Below are 18,492 nucleotides of genomic sequence, written 5' to 3'. Positions count from 1 at the left end.
AGGCCGGGAAGCTCAGACAGCCTCTCTCCCCTCCCTCCTCCTCACTGTCAGCAGTGTGCATGTAGACCTTGGGAGTGATGGCCACGCTGCTCCGGGATTCTCTGTCTGGGAGTCACTGAGTGAACCAGAGGCTCCCGGGGCTGAGCTGCTCCCTGCGAGCCCGCCAGACACTTGGGAACTGGCCTAGCTCTTTGAGGACAAGACGGGCCCATTTACAAAATTATCTGAGTGCAGGGATGGTATCTCTGTGGCATCAAAGAACAGCCAAGAGGCTGCCGCTGCGTATAAATTAGCAGCGGGCGGGCTCTCTGGAAGCGTGAGTCCTGCTTGGAAGAAATGTGACGCACTCTTTGGAAGCTGTTCTAACTTTTTCAAATCCTCGAAGTAGCCTTTGGTTCTGCAGCAGTGACATGCCTGGTGTGCTTGCCTCCTCCTGCGGGAGGCCACAGCTTGAGCAGACACGGACTTTCTGTCCCAGGGAAGGTGTTGGAGTGTGCTCATGTGTTTCGATTTACCCTTTTTCTTTAGGAGATCATGTCACTGCAATATGCTCATTTTAAGAAATCCATAATCATGCTACACTGGGGATCGTGAAAAACAGTTTGAAAATGCGTAGTGACTGAGTTTCACTAATTGATGATGATCTATCTATTTACAATAACTGTTACGGCTCAGAGTATTTTTACTTTAGAGCTGAATCAGGGCCCCCGTTTGTGTTTGTGATGTTACAGGGCAGAGTATTCAGTCAGAGGGAGGGATGTGGTGGTGAGATTTTCCCTCCAGAAGAGCGGCCTCCCTGAGCCCTCCCTGTGCCCAGTCTGTGAGAGGGCACACAGCTGTGCTGCTGTGTCTCCGTTGCTGGACAGGGGTTTCTAGTCAGCGAGTGAAGATGTCAGGGATGTCTGTGAGTCAGCAGGGCGTTGCCTCTGTCCTCTGACTGGATGCGCCCGTCCGCAGGTTCCAGACGGAGGTCAATTACGACACCCTGGAGGTCAGAGACGGGCCGGCCAGCGCATCCCCGCTGATCGGGGAGTACCACGGCACGCAGGCCCCGCAGTTCCTCGTCAGCACCGGCAACTTCATGCACCTGCTCTTCACCACCGACAACAGCCGGTCCAGCGTGGGCTTCCTCCTCCGCTACGAGAGTAAGTGGGCCTCCCCGGGCGGCGCGGCGCCACCTGCTGGAGCCGTCGCGCTGGCCTGGGTTTGCCGGGCGGGAAGCGACGCTGGCTCTCTGAGCCCCGTGCCGCTGACCACGCCGCGCTGCACGGCCTGAGAACTCTCTCCTGTCGTGACAGAGCACCTTGGGGGTTTCACCTCACAGCTCAGAAAAGATGACATATTAGTTTATTATAAAGAAAAATAAGGAAATAATTAAAACCATGAAATGTGCTCATTCACTGCCCAACATAATGATAAATTCCTACTACTAGAAAATACGCCTATTTGCCAAAGGAGCTAAGGGGCAGTCACTGAAACTGTGTCTGAGCAGTGGTTTTTGCTGGAAGACTGGTTAGGGCGCTCACGCTGCTTCCTGGTGAGGACACAGACACCTGTTTCGCTGGGTAGGGAGCGTGCAACTAAGAGAGAAGGAATTAAAGCCCAGTGGAACTTTCAGCAAATGACAAATAACTGCTGATAGTAACTGTGAAAAACGCTGACGGACGGTGGTTAGGGATATTTAAACACAGCTGCTGAAACACCGCGATGCGGCGTACTTCGCAGAGCAGGCCCGGTTTCTGTCCCGTTTCTGTTTCCATCCATCCAACTTTGACCCTTAGCTTTAGCTCCTCAAGTTAGGAGATCAAGGGGTTGTCTTATTTGATAGTAGTCTATGCAGGCGCATTTCGGGAGGGGAGCGGAGGGGGGTTCAGCCTGGGAAGGCATTTCTAACGCTGGTCAATTTAAAAAGAGCAGCAGTTATTCCCTTCTCTGAGTAGAGTGAAGGAAGACGGATGAGTGCAGGTCAATACTGAAGCTGAAGGAATAAACTCTTTATTTTTTAGCATTTTTAGGGGTGTTCTTTTTCAGAATCTCTCATGAAATAAACTAAATGAAGTTCTAATGCTGTTGTAAAAATATGTTTATACATACCAACCTGCACATACCATTTTATAAATGTATGAATGGGGCCGTGTCTAACACGCTGACTTTTTAGTCTTTTTTTTCTTTTCTTGCCTTCCTTCCCCCGCATCACTCCCTGCTTCTCATTTAATCTTGCCCGAACCCTGTCCAACAACTAAAACTGACAACCTGTTGTGAGTATTTCTGTTTTTCACTCTCATGTATATAATTTTATGCAAATACACATATAAGCTCGTGTGTACTTTTTGATTAAAAATGGAATTAAATTATACTCATTTTCTGCTAAAAAGAAAATAGGTTATTAATGATTTAAAGACTAATTTCACATTTAATTCAAAGTTTTTAGTTTTGTTTCATATATACAGCATTTATTTCAAAGGTACATGATTTTTAAGCCTGAAGTGCATTTTAAGAAGGAGAAAATTTTGTATTTCATTTCTTTTTAATGTCCCTTCAAGTTATCACTCTTCTCTGGGGTGAAGATGTATTACATTTTAAGCACCTGAATTTGTGCAGCTCCTCAGCACTGAGCGGCTGAGATGTGTTCTCTCCACCCCACCCCCCACATTTAAAAAAAACTAGACCACATTGGCCAGTGGATACATAGTTGGGTGGAACCTAAGAGAATGAAGAGCTTTAGGCTCTGACAAATCACAGAGCCGCGCTCCCCTGTCTTCTCTTCCTCTCTCGTATTTGTGTGCCGCAGATTATTTTGCCTGTTTCTAGTTCCTTTTGAAGAAACGTGTTCCAAAGCCCATATGCAGGGAGTACAAACTAATTTCATTGACTCCTGACCTCGTTTAAGTTAGGTCGTTGTTCTTACTTATTATTTCTGGAAAATCGAGGCAAGTCAGTCACGGGTTCCTATGTGGACTGTCATCCTCACTAACACAGTGTAATGTAGCACGATATGATGCGATGTAATATACATTTAGTGAGTAGATAATTCCAGCAGTAACCAATGCAAGCTGGCAAGACTGGCTTCGTGATGTTTCCGGGTTGTTTGTATCTATCCTGTATGGAAAGAGGCCGTGAGCCTGAGTAAGGCGTGCTTTCATAACCTGGAGTGATCCTCAGAGAACAGTGCTGTTTGCAGTTTCCCTTCTTTGCATCAGTCAAAGGCAGGTGAAGACAGTCCCCCAGCTGGCGCATCTGGAGGGGTAATTGTGTGAGTGTCTCATGTGCCCGATCCCTTCACGTCTACAATTCCTGCTCCCTCCGACTTTCCTGGAAAAGTCCTCGCTGAGGGCTGGGGACCCGGTGCCAGGCTCCCCAGGCGTCCGGCTGGCCGGTGCTCTGGCTTAGAGGGACCCTGGGCTGAACGTTTGTCCTGACTGGTGTTTTGTGAACACGCAGGGATCCTTCCAGAAGGCTCCAGGTGTTTCTGATGTAGTTTCTGGGCGAAAGCATTGAAAGGCCATCACCAGGAAGTCTCACTGGAGCTGACTTGTTACTGCTTCAGTTAGCTTATCTATGCCGATGGTTTGGGGAGAAATGGGAAACAAGCAAAAGCCAGAGAGATGCAGGAACTGGGACTTTCACAGGGAACAGTCAGGACGGCCTGGGACCTTCACCGCAGTGCTTCTCAGGGGGTGTTGTAGACAGATGGCCGCAGGCTTTAGGGCTAAACAGATGTCAGAGGGCCAGGTTGGATGTCCCGGGACATGGCTTCTGTGGGCAGGTGCTTTGGAGGGCGCAGTGACTCCCTCAGACGGCCGTCCTGTCCGGGGACCGTCCTGCAGGAGCAGTTTCTCCCAGACATCACTGTGCATCAGTGTTCACCTGTGACCTTAGTGCAGTGTGGATTCCTGAGCTCAGAGTCACCCCCACGGTCCCCCGCCGGGCTCTTGCCATTCAAAAGATGGTCAGTGCACAGGGTCACGCTCACTCTCATTCCTCAACTCAGGATGTGTGCCCATTATGTGTACAAACGAATGAATGAAGAAATAATGAAGTAGGGTTGGTACAAACAAGCAATTATGACTCACAGTTTTATTTTTTGGCTCCATTTGACATGTAAAGAATTTTGAATTTAAATACGTATGCTTTGGTTTCCTCTAATATTTTTCTCTATTTTCTCTACACATTTTGTGTGTGAGAAAGTCTCCTTACCATTTATAAATTTCATCACGGACCCCACTCATTAACACGTCACCCCCACACCATGTAAAGTGACAATTCCTACGATTGTTCCCTTCAGCCCAGTGACCACATTGTCTAGGGATCACAGGATGTCATGTGATGAAATGGAATAACTTAGTTAACTGCTTTTTCAGGAACCTGGAGGCTAATTTGTGTCTTTGGCAGAGTCCTCTTTTGAGGGAGTCCTTGCGTTGATTGTGATGCTACAAAACCAACCAGCCAGTATTGTGTCTGCACTGTGCCCAGGGCATGTGCTGTATGCAGTCGCCGGGCTGTTGTGAGACTTGATAAGCACTACCTTAGAATGTGTGTGTGTACATGTATGCCTGCATGTGTGTGCACGTGTGTGTGCGTGCGGGTGTGTGTGCATGTGTGTACAGAGAAAGAGGAGCAGGGTAGGCGATGGGTCTTGGGACAGGCCATACCTGTACTGTTTGGCGTATCTGTAGCTCGTGCAGGGACGTAGGGCACGTGTGTGTTCGTTGCCATGCTTTGCAAGAGGTCAAGACAGTTACATCCTGTTGTTAAGATAATAGGCATATGTTAGCTTTAGGATATTGGTTAGAATGATTTTTAAAAAAAATCTTGGGAAAAATAATGCTGTTTCTTCACTTTGCTCTCTTTTCTTTTCATTAAGAAAATGTTTTTCTCTGGAAAACTTCACTGTGATAGTCTTTTCTGCTGTTTGTTACCCTGTGTAACCAGACTGTGAGGTTAAGAGCGCAAACCTGAAAAGTGCGAGCTTGCTCATTCTGCCGATTCTGAAACCAGGCACGAGGTCTGGGGTCCCGCGATGGCCCTCAGGTGTGACAGTTCGAGGAAAGACTCAGGGAGCTTGCTGACCGCTACCATCCTCACAGTCGTGTCGTTAATGGGAAGCACACAGTCAGAAGCAGCCACGTGAAGGGGCGCGGAGAGAACAGGCAGGGTTCCCGGCGCCGTCTCCCCATGGAGCCTCAGGTGGTGTCACCCCCGCCCGGCCGCGATGTGCCACACGCACAGCTCACTGCCGACCTGGGAGGCTCACCCGAGCCTCACGCTGACTGAGTCCTCGTCCCACACGGTTGAACTCAGTCTTCACCTGCCGCGCACCGTGTAGGTCAGACTGAAGGCATGTTGCCCTGGGAGCCCACCGTGAGCGACCTGCTGAATGTAAAGCACCAGCTGTGGTCCCAGGGGCCCAGCATGGGTAACGTAACGCTCCCACCACTCGGGAAATCCCAGGGGTTTAGAGGTCTCCTCGCGGGAGCTGCGTTTCTCCGGGAAATCATGTTCCTTACTGCATGGTTTCGAGTGGTGGCTCAGCCGTGCTGTTTGTGATCCTGTGCCCACTGGACCCCATGTTGCTCTGTGAATGAAGATCGGACCCCCTGCATATTTAAGAAACTCACCCCTTAGTTGCACTTCTTGTATTTGACTTAATGAGGGAAAGTATATTCATAAGATGCATCACTCAAACTTTGGTGAAATATGTGCAGTGATCAGAAATGTAGTCCCAAATATAATTTTAGGAGAGTAAACAGCCTTAATATTGGTAATAATTTAAGATTTTTGATTAATACTTCAAGTCATAATTGCAGTGTTTTAACCTGGGAGAGTTATGTTTGGCAACAGCAAGTCTTTTTTGTTTGCATTTCTCAACATCGCAATGACGTTCTCTTCCTTTATTCCCACTTTCTTATCTTTTAAAATAGATATTATTCTAAAAATAAAGAGAAACGTCAAAGAAAGAGAGAAGAAACCCTAGTAATGATGTGATAAGCGTTAGTTGGCTTTATATAGCACCTTACTGTTTAGCATCTCTCAGCGTGGGCTGATTGTAGCCATCTCGAAGGTGGCTGACTTGACTGCAAATTTGGAAAAAAAAAAAAAAAGTATGGGTTTGTGGACTGCAGTTTGAGAAAAGCACCTCCAGGGCAGTTTTACTTTGCACTGTGTCATTGTATGTGTGTGGGCTTGGGTGGATATATGCAGGTATCTGAACATTGAAGGGTGTCGGCAGTATCCATTGGAACAGAAAACATAAGAGAAAGGAGAGGGTAGGGATAGAGATAGAAAAGAGAGAGACTCAGACTTTATTTAGTGCAGTCACTGGTTTTCAGATGAAGAAAGGTAAAATTCAGGGAGGTCAACAGACTACTCGAGACCGCACCGCTTAGATGTCGTCTAGTTAATCGTGTTGTAATCTGTGCCTTTCTGCAGGAAGCAGCAGGGTCAGATGTTTGGGAGTGGGCTGGTTTTCACATGAATGGATGACTGGGTTTAGCTGCATGATTGCCAGGTCCGGTGATGTCGGGGATATTTTATGTGCTGTGGCACAAACTTGTTCCTTTCCTGTCGCCCAGGAAGCGGGGTATGTGACAGGATTTTTCTGTGCACCCAGGTGTGACTGTAGAGTCGGACTCCTGCCTGGATCCGGGCATCCCTGTCAATGGCCATCGGCACGGCAGTAATTTCGGCATCAGGTCCACGGTGACTTTCAGTTGCGAGCCCGGGTACACGCTGAGTGAGGACGAGCCGCTCGTCTGCGAGCGGAGCCACCAGTGGAACCACGCTCTGCCCAGCTGTGACGGTAGGTGCGGCTCGCGGAGCAGCCAGCCGGGAGCAGACGCAGAGAACTGACGAAACTGCTCGGTGGCGAGTGTTTTCCGGGCGGGAGGGTGAGGCTGGAGCAGGGCCTCTACTTGAAAGGCTGTGTGCCTGCAAAACACTGCTGTTGAGTGCTTGACATTTACCCAGCAAGTCTTCTCTGCAATGTGGAGATTCTGTTTACAAACGAAGAACAGAAAATTATGGGCTGGCCTTCAGCTGCATTCCAGACCCTCAAACTCACAGAGCCTAGTTGCACACCCCCCCCCACACGTGGCCCTGAAGACCATGCGTGAGACGGCGCGGTGAGTGTGCATCTCCCACCTTGTGAGACCTGGTTCCCTGTGCGTGGGGCCAGGCATCAGACAGCTCCGTCCAGGTCTGCACAGCTGGTCTGCGTCCCCACAGCCCCTGCCTCTGGTGGAGCTTCTCCCCCCGGGAGCGTGGGGAGTTTCTCAGGAGACCGCCGGCGTCTTCTTGTGACGCCAGCCCCTCCCCTGTCTGCCCAGATCTGCTCTTGGAAATCTCACAATGAGTAACATCTTTGGTGACTGTGTGTCACTGTTTTGCTCAACTTTCCACTGTTCAGCGCATAATTATAATAACAACATAGGCTAGCATGTCACTTCTGATCATTTGCAGAAAAAGTCAGGGATTTGGCATTTGACCGTGAATAGAACCACATTATAATGTTTTTCCGTGGAAACAATGCTATGAGATGGTTATATTCATAACCAAAGGCCATGGAATATGATATATATATTCCTATATAGTTTTCCATGTAAATGTTCTGTATGTTTCCATTTCTAGTGCTGTCTATAGACTTTAGGCATTTCCACTCAAACTCGATATGTTAATATATTCATGAAAACCCTTGGCTTTCTTACTAATGATTCACAAAAAATAACAGGGTTTACGGGACAGTTACATTTAGCTACAGACCACTCAGAACCTCTGACCTCTGTCACCAGAGTACTGACTCAAACGACGCCTGGCACGTTGGGAGAACTCCCCCAAAGTGGGGGCGTGCAGCCACAGTGGCTGGAGGGCATCTCGGGAAGCTTGAACAAACCTTCATCACCAGGAGAGTGGAGTGCCGCCCTCGGGGCTCTCCATCTACAGGGCCAGCATCTGAGGGGCCGCAAGGACGTGCCACCTGATGTGAAGCATTAGCCGTGCGAGGCGAGGGGCGGGCCCCGCGGGGAGGGACCCAGATGAGCTGGGACATTTTCTTCTCCTGCTCTGGGTTGTAATTCTGCTGTGCTAACTCCAGTCCACGCCTAGGGAAAACGTTACAGGAACCCACACGATCCACATCTTGCTGACACCAGCTTTCTGTGTACCAATCTCACATGAGCTGTTCATACGGAAACATGTATTGTAGCAGGACGGACTGTAGGAATTTAGAGGATTGTCAAAATGCATATTCCTTATTACTCAGCCATAAAAAAATGAAGTATCGCCATTTGCAGCAACATAGTTGGATCTAGAGATTATCATACTAAGTGAAATATGTCAGAGAAAGACAAATATTATACGATATCACTTGTGTGTGGAATCTAAAAAAATAATACAAAGCAACTTTGCAAAACAGACAGAGACTCACAGAGAAAACAAACTTATGGTTACCAAAGGGGCGGTGGTGGGGGAGGGATAAATTAGGAGTTGGGGATTAGCAGACACACACCACTGTACATAAAACAGAGAGACAAGAAGGACTTACTGTGTAGCACAGGGAGCTATATTCAGTATTCTGTAATAACCTGTAACAGAAGAGCCGGGAGCTGTACACCTGAGACTAATGTAATGTTGTTTAACTATAGATAAATGAGAGAAAAATTTTAAAGGTCTATTCCTAATTCCCCTTGTATTTTAATTCAATGTTTCAGTAAAAGAAAGTGGCAGAAACTAGCCAGAGCTCTATTTCTATAGGCATAGATGTACATTTACAGATACAGGTAGATGAATATGGGTGCAACCTGCAACGTGGATGATGAGTTTCCAGCCCCCGTGTTCCCCCGCACGGGGACTTGCCAGAGCCGTCTGCTTCCCTCAAAGCAGACGGGAAGACACCAGGACTTGGGAATAGCAGTTATGAGTACATTATTCTAGGAAGATGTGTCTCCTCGTTTTTATTCTTTTTCACGTTGGATCTTCAATAAACCCTAAAGTAATATATCACCCTAACAAATACATAAAGAATCATCATATAAATGAACTTACCTGTAGGAAACACCATCATGAACAGAAGAACTATTACAAAAAGTCCCATGAAAGTCAAGAAGAGAACAACTTCCTCAGCATGAAAAATGTTATTTAATATTGCCCGGAAGATCTTAACTCATGCAATAATTTAAGAAAAATCTATGACTTACACACGTTAGAAGGAGAAGGTGATCAGTGCTTTCCAGCAGTGCGGGCTCAGGACGTGACCGCGTCAGGATGGACAGAAAGCAACGGATTTCCACACGGGGCGTAACATAGAAGAAGAGTAATGAAAATGTTTGTGTAGAAAATAAAGCCCTAGACACTGCCAGGAGTGTATCTAACAAGAAATGTGAAAGCTTACATTAAAAATATGACAGTAAAAACATACACATTTATTATATAATACTAAAGAAAACCCTAGTAAATGAGAATGCATGTTATGTTCCTACATGGGAAAAATAAAATTTAAATGTACAAATTTTCTACAAATTAGAGTTTCAAGTTCAATAAAGTCTAATTCAAATTAATTGGATTTTTTGTAGAAATTTATAAACATTTAAAAATCTAGAAGGGTAAACGCTCTAAAGAGCTAGGAAATGCATATTTTTCAAAAAGATAAGAAAAGACTACACCATCTGGTATTGAAGCATATTGGAAGCGAACGATTAATTAGAACAATACGAAATCAGTGCGGAAGTAAACAGGCAGGTTAGTGATATGGCACAGGGATCCTGGTGACACATCTGTGCCCACACAGGAGCTTAATTCGTGATACAGTTGTTCTGAATCAGTGAGAGAGGATGACGTTTAATGCCTGACATTGGTCACATGGTATATCTGATTGGGCGTTAACATGTTAAAAGATCAAACAAAAGTTACACACTCATTAAAGATAGAAAATAAAGATTCAAAACTTAAAGTCACTGTGTGAAAATATAGTTGAATATTATTGACAGCGTTTTTTGTTACTTATTTATTTACACAAATACAAGTTTCCACTCAGTGATTTTTCCCACAACAAACACATCCATGTAAGATCAAGACCACACAGATCGATAGATGCAGGCGACCAGCTAGCTCCCCAGGGGCCCCGCCGTGTCCCTCCAGCCCCTGACTCCACGAAGGCCCCGCCCTCCCGATGGTCTGCAGACTCTCAGTGAGTGAGACCCTACAGGCGGTGTGCTTCGGGGTGTCCGGCTTCCTGTGCTCCCCGTACACTTGTGACACATCCGCGGCACGACGTTTAGGGGTGTTTCCTTCATCCTCAACACCCACGTCTCGTCTGTAAACACACCACCGTTTTGGACTCCGTGATTCCTCGTGGGAGCATCTGAGTTACTCTGGGCGCCTTTTCATGCTTGCTGGCCCAGGATTTATCCTCCTCCCTGAGCTCTTGCGTTCTCCCTCCTGTTTCTGCTGGGTCACAGGCCTTTTTCTTACTGAGTTATAAGCACTGCATATGTACTTGGAGACAAGTCCTCTGTCGGACGGGTGCGTTGTGTGTGTTTTTTCTCACCGTCTGTGTCCTCCTCCTCTTCCTGATGTCTTTTTGCTGAATGGAATGTTTTCATTTTTAAGTAGTCTAGCACTTAAGCGCATTCGCTTGTGACTGGTGCTTTCCACATAGTGTTTCAGGAGCCTTGCTACCCTCGGGGTCTTAAACATATTCTACTGCTTTCTTCCAAAAAGCTTTAAAAATTTAACAGCTTTGTTGAGATAGAATTAAAATGCAGTAACCTGCATGTGCTTAATGTGAAAGCTGTAGTATGTTCTGAGATGTGTGTGCATCCACCAAACCATCACTGTGATGAAGAATTTGTTCATCACCTCTGAAAGCAAGCACTGTTTTTTTCATTTCAAATATATCATTTCAGTCCATCCAATTATTTTGGTAAGATGTGATGTAGTGTCTAGATCCCTTTTTCCCAGCGGGGCTCTCCTAACGAGACAGCGTCATTTGTTGGTAAGATCACACATGCTGTACCCCCCTGCACTGTCTCTTTTGCCGCACAAGTGACTGTACATGTGTGAGTCACTGGTTTTGTCCTTTTGTTTGTCCATTGAGGGATTTTACTTTTTAAATCCTCTGATCAAGATTTAAACACTGAGCAGTGCTAAAAGGTGGCACCTAGTTCTTCATAGAAGACACACCAGTCATCAGATGAGCTAGATTCTTGATTTGGTAAAGAAAACTGACGTATGGAAGTGTGAGGCTTATCCTGACCCACCTCAGGTGTGTAGTTTTGACTTTGAACGGATTCTTCTCAAAACAGAACAACGTGCCCATGTTAGACTACTCTCCCGTGTTCTTGACTTAAAGTTGGTAGCTTGCTTTGTTCAAATATTTTAGTGCCCATCCAGGATTATCTTCTATTTCTGTCCAGCGGACGGCCTGGGCCCCTTATATCACCTGAATTATCTTCATCCTCCAGGACCAGGTCACACTTAGCGTCCACCAGAATCCTTCTGGAATCGCTCCAGGTCACCGGCGTTACTGACATCCATTTCCTGACATATATGTGGTTCCACAAAGTTTAACTTTAAAATTTATAATCTAATCTAATCACATATGTTCTGCCTTAGTCTGTTTGGACAATTAGAACAAAATGTCACAGGCTGGGTGGCTTATAAGCAACAGAATTTTATTTCTGACGGTTCTGGACGGTGGCAGCCCAAGGTCAAGGTGCCAGCACAACCACACTCTTTCATCAGGGCACTGATCCCCCTGAAGGGAACTCAGCCCTCATGACCTAATCACACCCCAGAGGCCCCACCCCAATACCATCACACCGGGGCTTAGGATGTGAACACGGGTTCTGAGGACACAAACTTTGAGACTGTAGCATGTACATCCACGCATACGCACACTGAATCATTTACAACAGCCTCCTCGGCTCCAGCGTGAGCGCCCGGGAGCGGGCCTGGAAGAACTCAGCTGAGGCGTAACACTTGCTCTGGGATTCCAGTGATGAGGAGGATTTCTGAAGCGGCCAGCACGTGAAGAGCCCTTCTGGGCAGAGGACACAGCAGACTCACCGAGTCCTGGAGGCTCGTGAAGCAGAGGGGTTGGAGAAGGAACACAATGGTCAGGAGAAGCGGGGTGGGAGTGGACCGAGGGGCCTCGTGTGCTTTGCACACAGGCATGTGAGATGCTGTGGAAATGATACTGCGTATTTGGTGTTTTCCAGAGAAAATAAAAAGGTGCATCAGACCTGTGCATTTTATCTTTTATTGTCTTCCAATTTAAATATATGTAAATTTGAATTTTAAACCTTTTAAAGAGGTTGGTGACGTGAGCTGTTTGCTCTGCTTACGCTTCATTGGAACCCACCTCAGATAATGATAAACTTGTGATAAAAGGCTATTGATAAATCTGCAGATCTGGGGGAGATTTTAGAGTTTGATGGGAAAGTTTAGTCAGTCATGGTTGACTGTTTTCATTTAACATTAAGAATTGTTTTTGTTGCCTTTTCAAATTGTAAGCTATCTCTTAAACCCCATGGGTTTTTATTGTGACAAATTATACATCAATAGGCTATTTAAACCTTTAAAAATTCATAGTTCTCAGAAAGGAAGAAATCAGAATTAATTATAATATTTTATGTCATCAAGGAAAAAGATAAACTCAGTATCTCTCACATCACAGCAATGCTTCTTTTTATTTTTTTTCTGTTTATGCTTCAGCATGCTCGAGTGCTGAAGAAGTCATGTGAGCACTGGGATAATTGACGTCCTTTTATTTGGTGAAAGACAAATGCAGGGAAACTTTGGGGGAGTTTCTTCATTAGGTAAATATTTTTGTAAACCCTTACTCTTCCCACCTGCGTTTATTGGGAGATGCTGTATTTGCATCCCCACAGTTGACACGTTTGTTGTCTGTTAGAACAGGGGAGAGAGGGTTATTTTTTATCTCCCAGTGAAGTATGTGCTTTATCAGACACAGGGGAAGCGGCTGAGAATAAAGACATGAAAAACAACAGTTTCAGTTCGGAATCCTGAAAGGCTTGGAGGCAGCTGCCGGACGCATGTTTATTAACAAGGGTGAGAGGAAGCGAGAGACTGAAGGTGCAGGAACAGCGAGGACTGGGCACGGAGGCGCAGCGAAGGCCTGGGGGGCTCGGAGGGCAGGGCTTTACTCGCTGAGGGCAGGCGACTACGGGGGCAGTCCGGGGGCCTCGCATGCTCGTCCTGTGAGCGTGGCCCGATTCCGGGGTGTGCCGGGTCCCCCCGAGGCTTTCTCTGAGGTGAGACTGAGGACAGTGGCAGGGCTTGGAATCCACCCTCTGCTGCGGCTGAACAGCTCTGTGTACCCCCATTTTTTATTGTAGGGTTTCTGTAGCGGTTCTTTGAGGAAAGAACTTCAATGTAAATGAATGAATGAATAGAGTCCGTGGCTTCAGAAGGGCGTGGGGAGTCTATGAATAATTTGAAACGGAAAGTAACCTTATTATGTTTTTGCTTTAAATAGAACTTCATTAGTAGTTCACAGCAAAACAGGAAATCGTGGGAAAGAGAAAAGAAAGACAGAAATCAGGCCGTGCACTGTCTGCTCTCACATGTTAATCTCTTCAAGGAAGAGGCAAGAGTGAGGAGGCAGGAGATCGCCGGGACAAGACTGACCTGAAACTCGGCAGTTACAGCAAGTCCCAGCAGGGGGGGCAGATGGAAGAGTCATGAGGGAGCGAGCGGTGGAGGAGAGGGGACGGACGCAGAGATGTCCTTCTGAGACACTTAGCAAGCAGCCGAGAATTCAGCTGGGGGTCGAGAAGGAGGTCAGGGTTTGAAATGTGAACTTGAAGGCTGTCAGGTTTCAGGTTAGAGCTGGCGTGTGGAAATAAATGTTACCTTCCAGGGAGACAGTGGACTCTGTCCCCTCTGACTCCTCCGCCTCGTCCACCATCATCTCCTGCGTGGACAGGGCTGGCACCAGTGATGCGGTCTCTGTGCTTCAACTCTTGCTTTCCTCCAATCCAGGTAGAGCAGACGTTTGAAAATAAGCTCATGAAAGCCAGGGCTTTGGTTCTTTGAAACAGTAGCCAACTTGTTTGTGAACCTGGATTTATTAGAAGACTTTGTGCAGGGTCTGAGCAGGTGAGGGGAGGGTGGGCGTGATGGGAAGTCAGTAACTTCAGAACCCGTAGGACGTCTGAGGGCTTTACTTGAAGATCCAGTAGGAACCCAAGGACTTGCAGTAAATTGGCAGCCAATGGCCTGTCGCAGAGCGAACTGTTAGCACTGGGTTGACTGACTGCCCTCCCTCCATCCTTCCATCACTTGCTCAATATTCAGCATCCTGGGAGCGGGCGACTGCAAGGCCAGGTGTGCATCCCTTTGCGGCCTCACCTGTCTCCTGCTGTGCTGATTCCATCAGCTTTGATTCCTTTCAGTTCAGCTATTCCAGTCTCAGGAGACCTTGATAGGACTTAAGATGTGCAAGAAAAGAAGAACATCTATAAGAATGTGTCACTTTTCAACGTTTGCAAGATTAAGGCGCAGCGAGTTTATTCAAATTTTAAATCATTGCTATTTTGAAGATTTAACACCTGTTAGTAATTATTGACACCTAACGTTTGGGGTATTTGCCACGTATGAGACCCTGTAAGTTGTGTTCTACAGGGCAGTCATCATAAACAGCTGCCCTGAGATGGCTTTCATCACTGTTTTCATTTTCAAGATAAGACACCTGTAAAGGAGGGAAGGCAAGCCGCTTGCCAAAGATCATAGAGCCAGCAAGTGACAAGGCTGGAGTCTGAACTTTCTGTCACTTTCTGACATCAGAGCCTGAGCACTTAAACTCCCATGTTACATTGACTCCATAAATGTCATGACTTTCCCCTTCACGTGATTGTGTATAGATTTCTTTTTCTTCCTTCAGAAATGGTCTGTGAGCATGTTGAACAGGACGTATATTGTAAAGGGTTTACATTCAGAGAAGTGCTGCTAGGAAGGCCAGCAACTCTAGAGAAATGGAATCAGAGAGAGAGAGTGATTATAAGGAATTGGATCACATGATTATGGAGGCTCTCAAATCCCAAGATCTGTAGGGAGCAAGCTGGAGATGCAGAGAGCCAGTGGTACAAATTCCAATCAGAAGGCTGGCAGTCTCAAGACTCAGAAATAGCTGATGTTTTAGTTCAGTCTGAAAATAGGAAAGAAGCTGATGTTCCAGTTTGAAAGCCATCAGGCGAGAAGTGTTCCGTCTTATTTGTGAGATGTTCATCCTCTTTGACCTCTTCAGGCCTTCAACTTGTTGGACAAGGCCCACCTCCTTTGGGGAGGGCAGTCTGCTTTACTGAGTCCACCAATCCCCATGTGAATCTCCCCCAGAAACATCCTCACAGACACACCCAGAATCACTCTTGGTTAAGTCTGGGCATCCTGTGCTCAGTTTAGTTGACACATAAAATTAACCAACACAAGAGGGTTCTCCTTCAGCTGTTAAGCCTTACTCTTGTTATTTTCCTAGGTTTTGTACTGTTTAGGGCACTGAATATGAACTGGCATACTGCAAGTAAAATAAAGTTTTCATTTTATTTTTTGTGGAGATGATACTAGATATTTTTATAGCCCTTGTGCAAATTGAATGTCACTTTAAAAGTATTTTATTCTGCAACTATTGTGAAACTTTAAAACTAGAATAATATTTCTTTATTATTTTAAGCTCTCTGTGGAGGCTACATCCATGGGAAGAGTGGAACAGTCCTTTCTCCTGGGTTTCCAGATTTTTACCCAAACTCTCTAAACTGTACGTGGACCATTGAGGTGTCTCACGGAAAGGGTAAGAATGCTATGTAGATTTTATATACAAAATAATTACCTAGATACAAACATGAGAACAAGGAAAACATATTCATATGTGAACAGGTAAGATAACTGATTTCCTTATGTGTAGTTCAACTGTTAATTTTGTGTTTTTAATGAGAACTTAGAAGAAAAATTGTCTCTAACTGATCGGTCCTTTCAAGCAAATGTAGATTTCTTGTTTTATGCTCAATTGATCAGATAACTTGAATTTATGCATGTGAACATAAGCTTAAAAATTAGGTGTAATAGTAAGGAAAAAGAGGTGGGCATTAAATAAGATTAGAATATATTGATTGAAAAAAGGAAATAAGAAATTATCTAAACTTCTTGTTTCCACGATAACTCTACGACGCAGCCTTGCACTTGCTTTGTGTTCTGAGTTTACCCGGTATCATTACACGTAATGAATAATTCATCTTCACATCCTCCAGTGCTGACTTATGGAATAGATTTCATTATCCTCATTTTATAAATATATAGAGTGAAAACCAGAAAAAAAAAAGTGTTTTGTGTAAGAAACAGCTTATAACCTTAGATTTAGAACTATACCTTTGGTCTTTTTTTGTATGACTAAACTTACCATTTTCAAGAAGATAATTGGAGATTTTGATCACATTTTGTAGATTTTGTCTCACCACTTAGATGTGAACTCAACTTGTTGTTAAACTTAACGTGTCTTGTTATATACACACTGTATTACACTATGTCATCATGAATGCGTGTTAAAACAACTTGACCTTAAAGGAAATTAAGAAGGAAGAAACACATCATGAGTGACCAAGGTGCTGTCATGACAAAATAAGTATTTTTATTAAAAAGGACCTATTCATGGTTAATTTTATTCACTTACAGGAATTCAGAAATAGTACTCTGTGGGTATGTCACTGAGGCCATATGCACAAGGGGCACATAAAACTGTGATTTTAAAATGGTCTTCCCTCAGCTGTGTAAGCTTATCTGTTAGACCTCCGAGCTAAGGTTCTCTAAAGGACAGCGTGTTTAACACGAAAGGGAGCGTTTATCTGGTCCTTCGTTGCTCGGGGCCAAACGCTTTTCCTGACCCAGTGACCAGTCCTGAGCGCAGCCCGTGGCGAACCTCCCGCCATGTCTCACTTACGTATTTACGTCTGTGTCTGTACCTGCGTCGGCATCTGTCTCTCCACCCCTACGTCCAGCCTGGATCTCCAGCTAGACTCGTATATGCTCACGCGTTCACTTGTGCTGTTTATTCCTTCTTCCTTCTTTCACTTCTAAAGCCATTCTCTACCCATTCTCTGCATTTTTCTTTCAAACTTCAAAGTTAAGGTTACGTATTAAGATTATACTTTGATTCAAGGCTTTGATGTCTCTGTGCCCAGAAGAAATCCTTTCTCCCCAGCTGCTAACTGTATAGACTCTCCCCTCCCCCCACAGCCTGTCCGTCCCTCCCTCCCCCTCACTCTCTCCGTCTCGCTTCTCAGGAGTGCAGATGGCCTTCCACACCTTCCACCTGGAGGGCTCCCACGACTACCTGCTGATCACGGAGGACGGGAGCTTCGCCGAGCCGGTGGCCCGGCTCACAGGCTCGGTGCTGCCGCACACCATTAGGGCGGGCTTGTTCGGGAACTTCACTGCCCAGCTTCGGTTTATATCTGACTTCTCCATCTCCTACGAGGGCTTCAACATCACGTTCTCCGGTACGCTGAGATCTTCTCTTCTCTGGCGATACGTGTACCATTTGTGAGTGTGAGTGTGTGCGTGTGTGCGTGTGATTACAGGTAAACAGCCGACCAGTGAGAAGCACTGGCTGGTGGGCGAGGAGGTGGGACCTCCCTGAGCTGAGGTGCAAGGACAGCTGCCTGGCGTCCAAGGAACACTGCTCACCTCACATCATGTGTAATGTCTCGTCCCCCCACGTATCGCTGTCTTCTCAGTCTCTTCTTGTCATGAGTTCTGTCAAAATCGCAGAGGAACTGTCCGCACTGGGGGACATCCTCAGAATCAACTGTCGTCTGATGATTTTAGACCCTGCCTCCCAGGAGACGCCACTGCCTGTACCGAGAGCCACCTTCAGGGTGAGAAGTGTGAACACAGCAGAGGGCGAGCCTTCGGTTGGCTTTAATGCCACCACACACAGAGACAAGATGATGTTCTAAAATTAAGGAATATTTTAATGTTTCATATAAAACACAATATTTGTAAAGGATTCATGTTGTTTCAGATGTTATTTGTATGGGGTAAGTTGTTTAGTTTGAACGATTCTAGGAATGATACTCATATCTTTTTACAGATGAGAAAAAACATTACAGACACTAAACTGGTCAGACATGTGGGGGATAAATTTAATCACATAAATAAACAATGTTTAGTGAACAGAGCGCGGTCAGAGCTCCTGCAGGGTCTCGGGTTCGCCCCCAGCGACAGGCAAGCAAGGCCGCTCTGAGGTCGCTGATGGGTGTAAACAGTCATACTAATTTGCATTTGCGTATTTGATGCTTTGAAAAGAACGAACGTTTTTCCACTTCGTTCTTTGTTGCCCAGAGCTAATGTGGTTCCACAAGGTGGTTCCTGAGTCCCGTAGTCACAAGGGACCCCCTCTGAGGTTCCGGTCAGTTCCTGAGGAAGATGTGATGCTGCCAGTCAGGTTCATGGTTACGTTTGATTATTTACTTTATCTCCTGCTCT

At 45.9% G+C, this 18,492-nt stretch overlaps 1 protein-coding gene across 1 annotated transcript in view; it reads left to right on the top strand.

The window, feature by feature from the left end:
- The window catches only part of CSMD1 (CUB and Sushi multiple domains 1), a 1,327,842-nt gene that overhangs the window by 1,098,422 nt on the left and 210,928 nt on the right, over positions 1-18,492 (top strand). The window contains exons 17-20 of the mRNA XM_074353379.1: positions 958-1,145; positions 6,611-6,799; positions 15,686-15,802; positions 17,289-17,504. Coding sequence (XP_074209480.1) covers positions 958-1,145; positions 6,611-6,799; positions 15,686-15,802; positions 17,289-17,504 — 710 coding nt within the window. The remainder of the gene's footprint in view (positions 1-957; positions 1,146-6,610; positions 6,800-15,685; positions 15,803-17,288; positions 17,505-18,492) is intronic.

This window comes from Camelus bactrianus, chromosome 26, assembly GCF_048773025.1.
Source record: "Camelus bactrianus isolate YW-2024 breed Bactrian camel chromosome 26, ASM4877302v1, whole genome shotgun sequence".
NCBI lineage: Eukaryota > Metazoa > Chordata > Mammalia > Artiodactyla > Camelidae > Camelus > Camelus bactrianus.
This window is presented reverse-complemented; position numbering and strand designations above follow the sequence as displayed.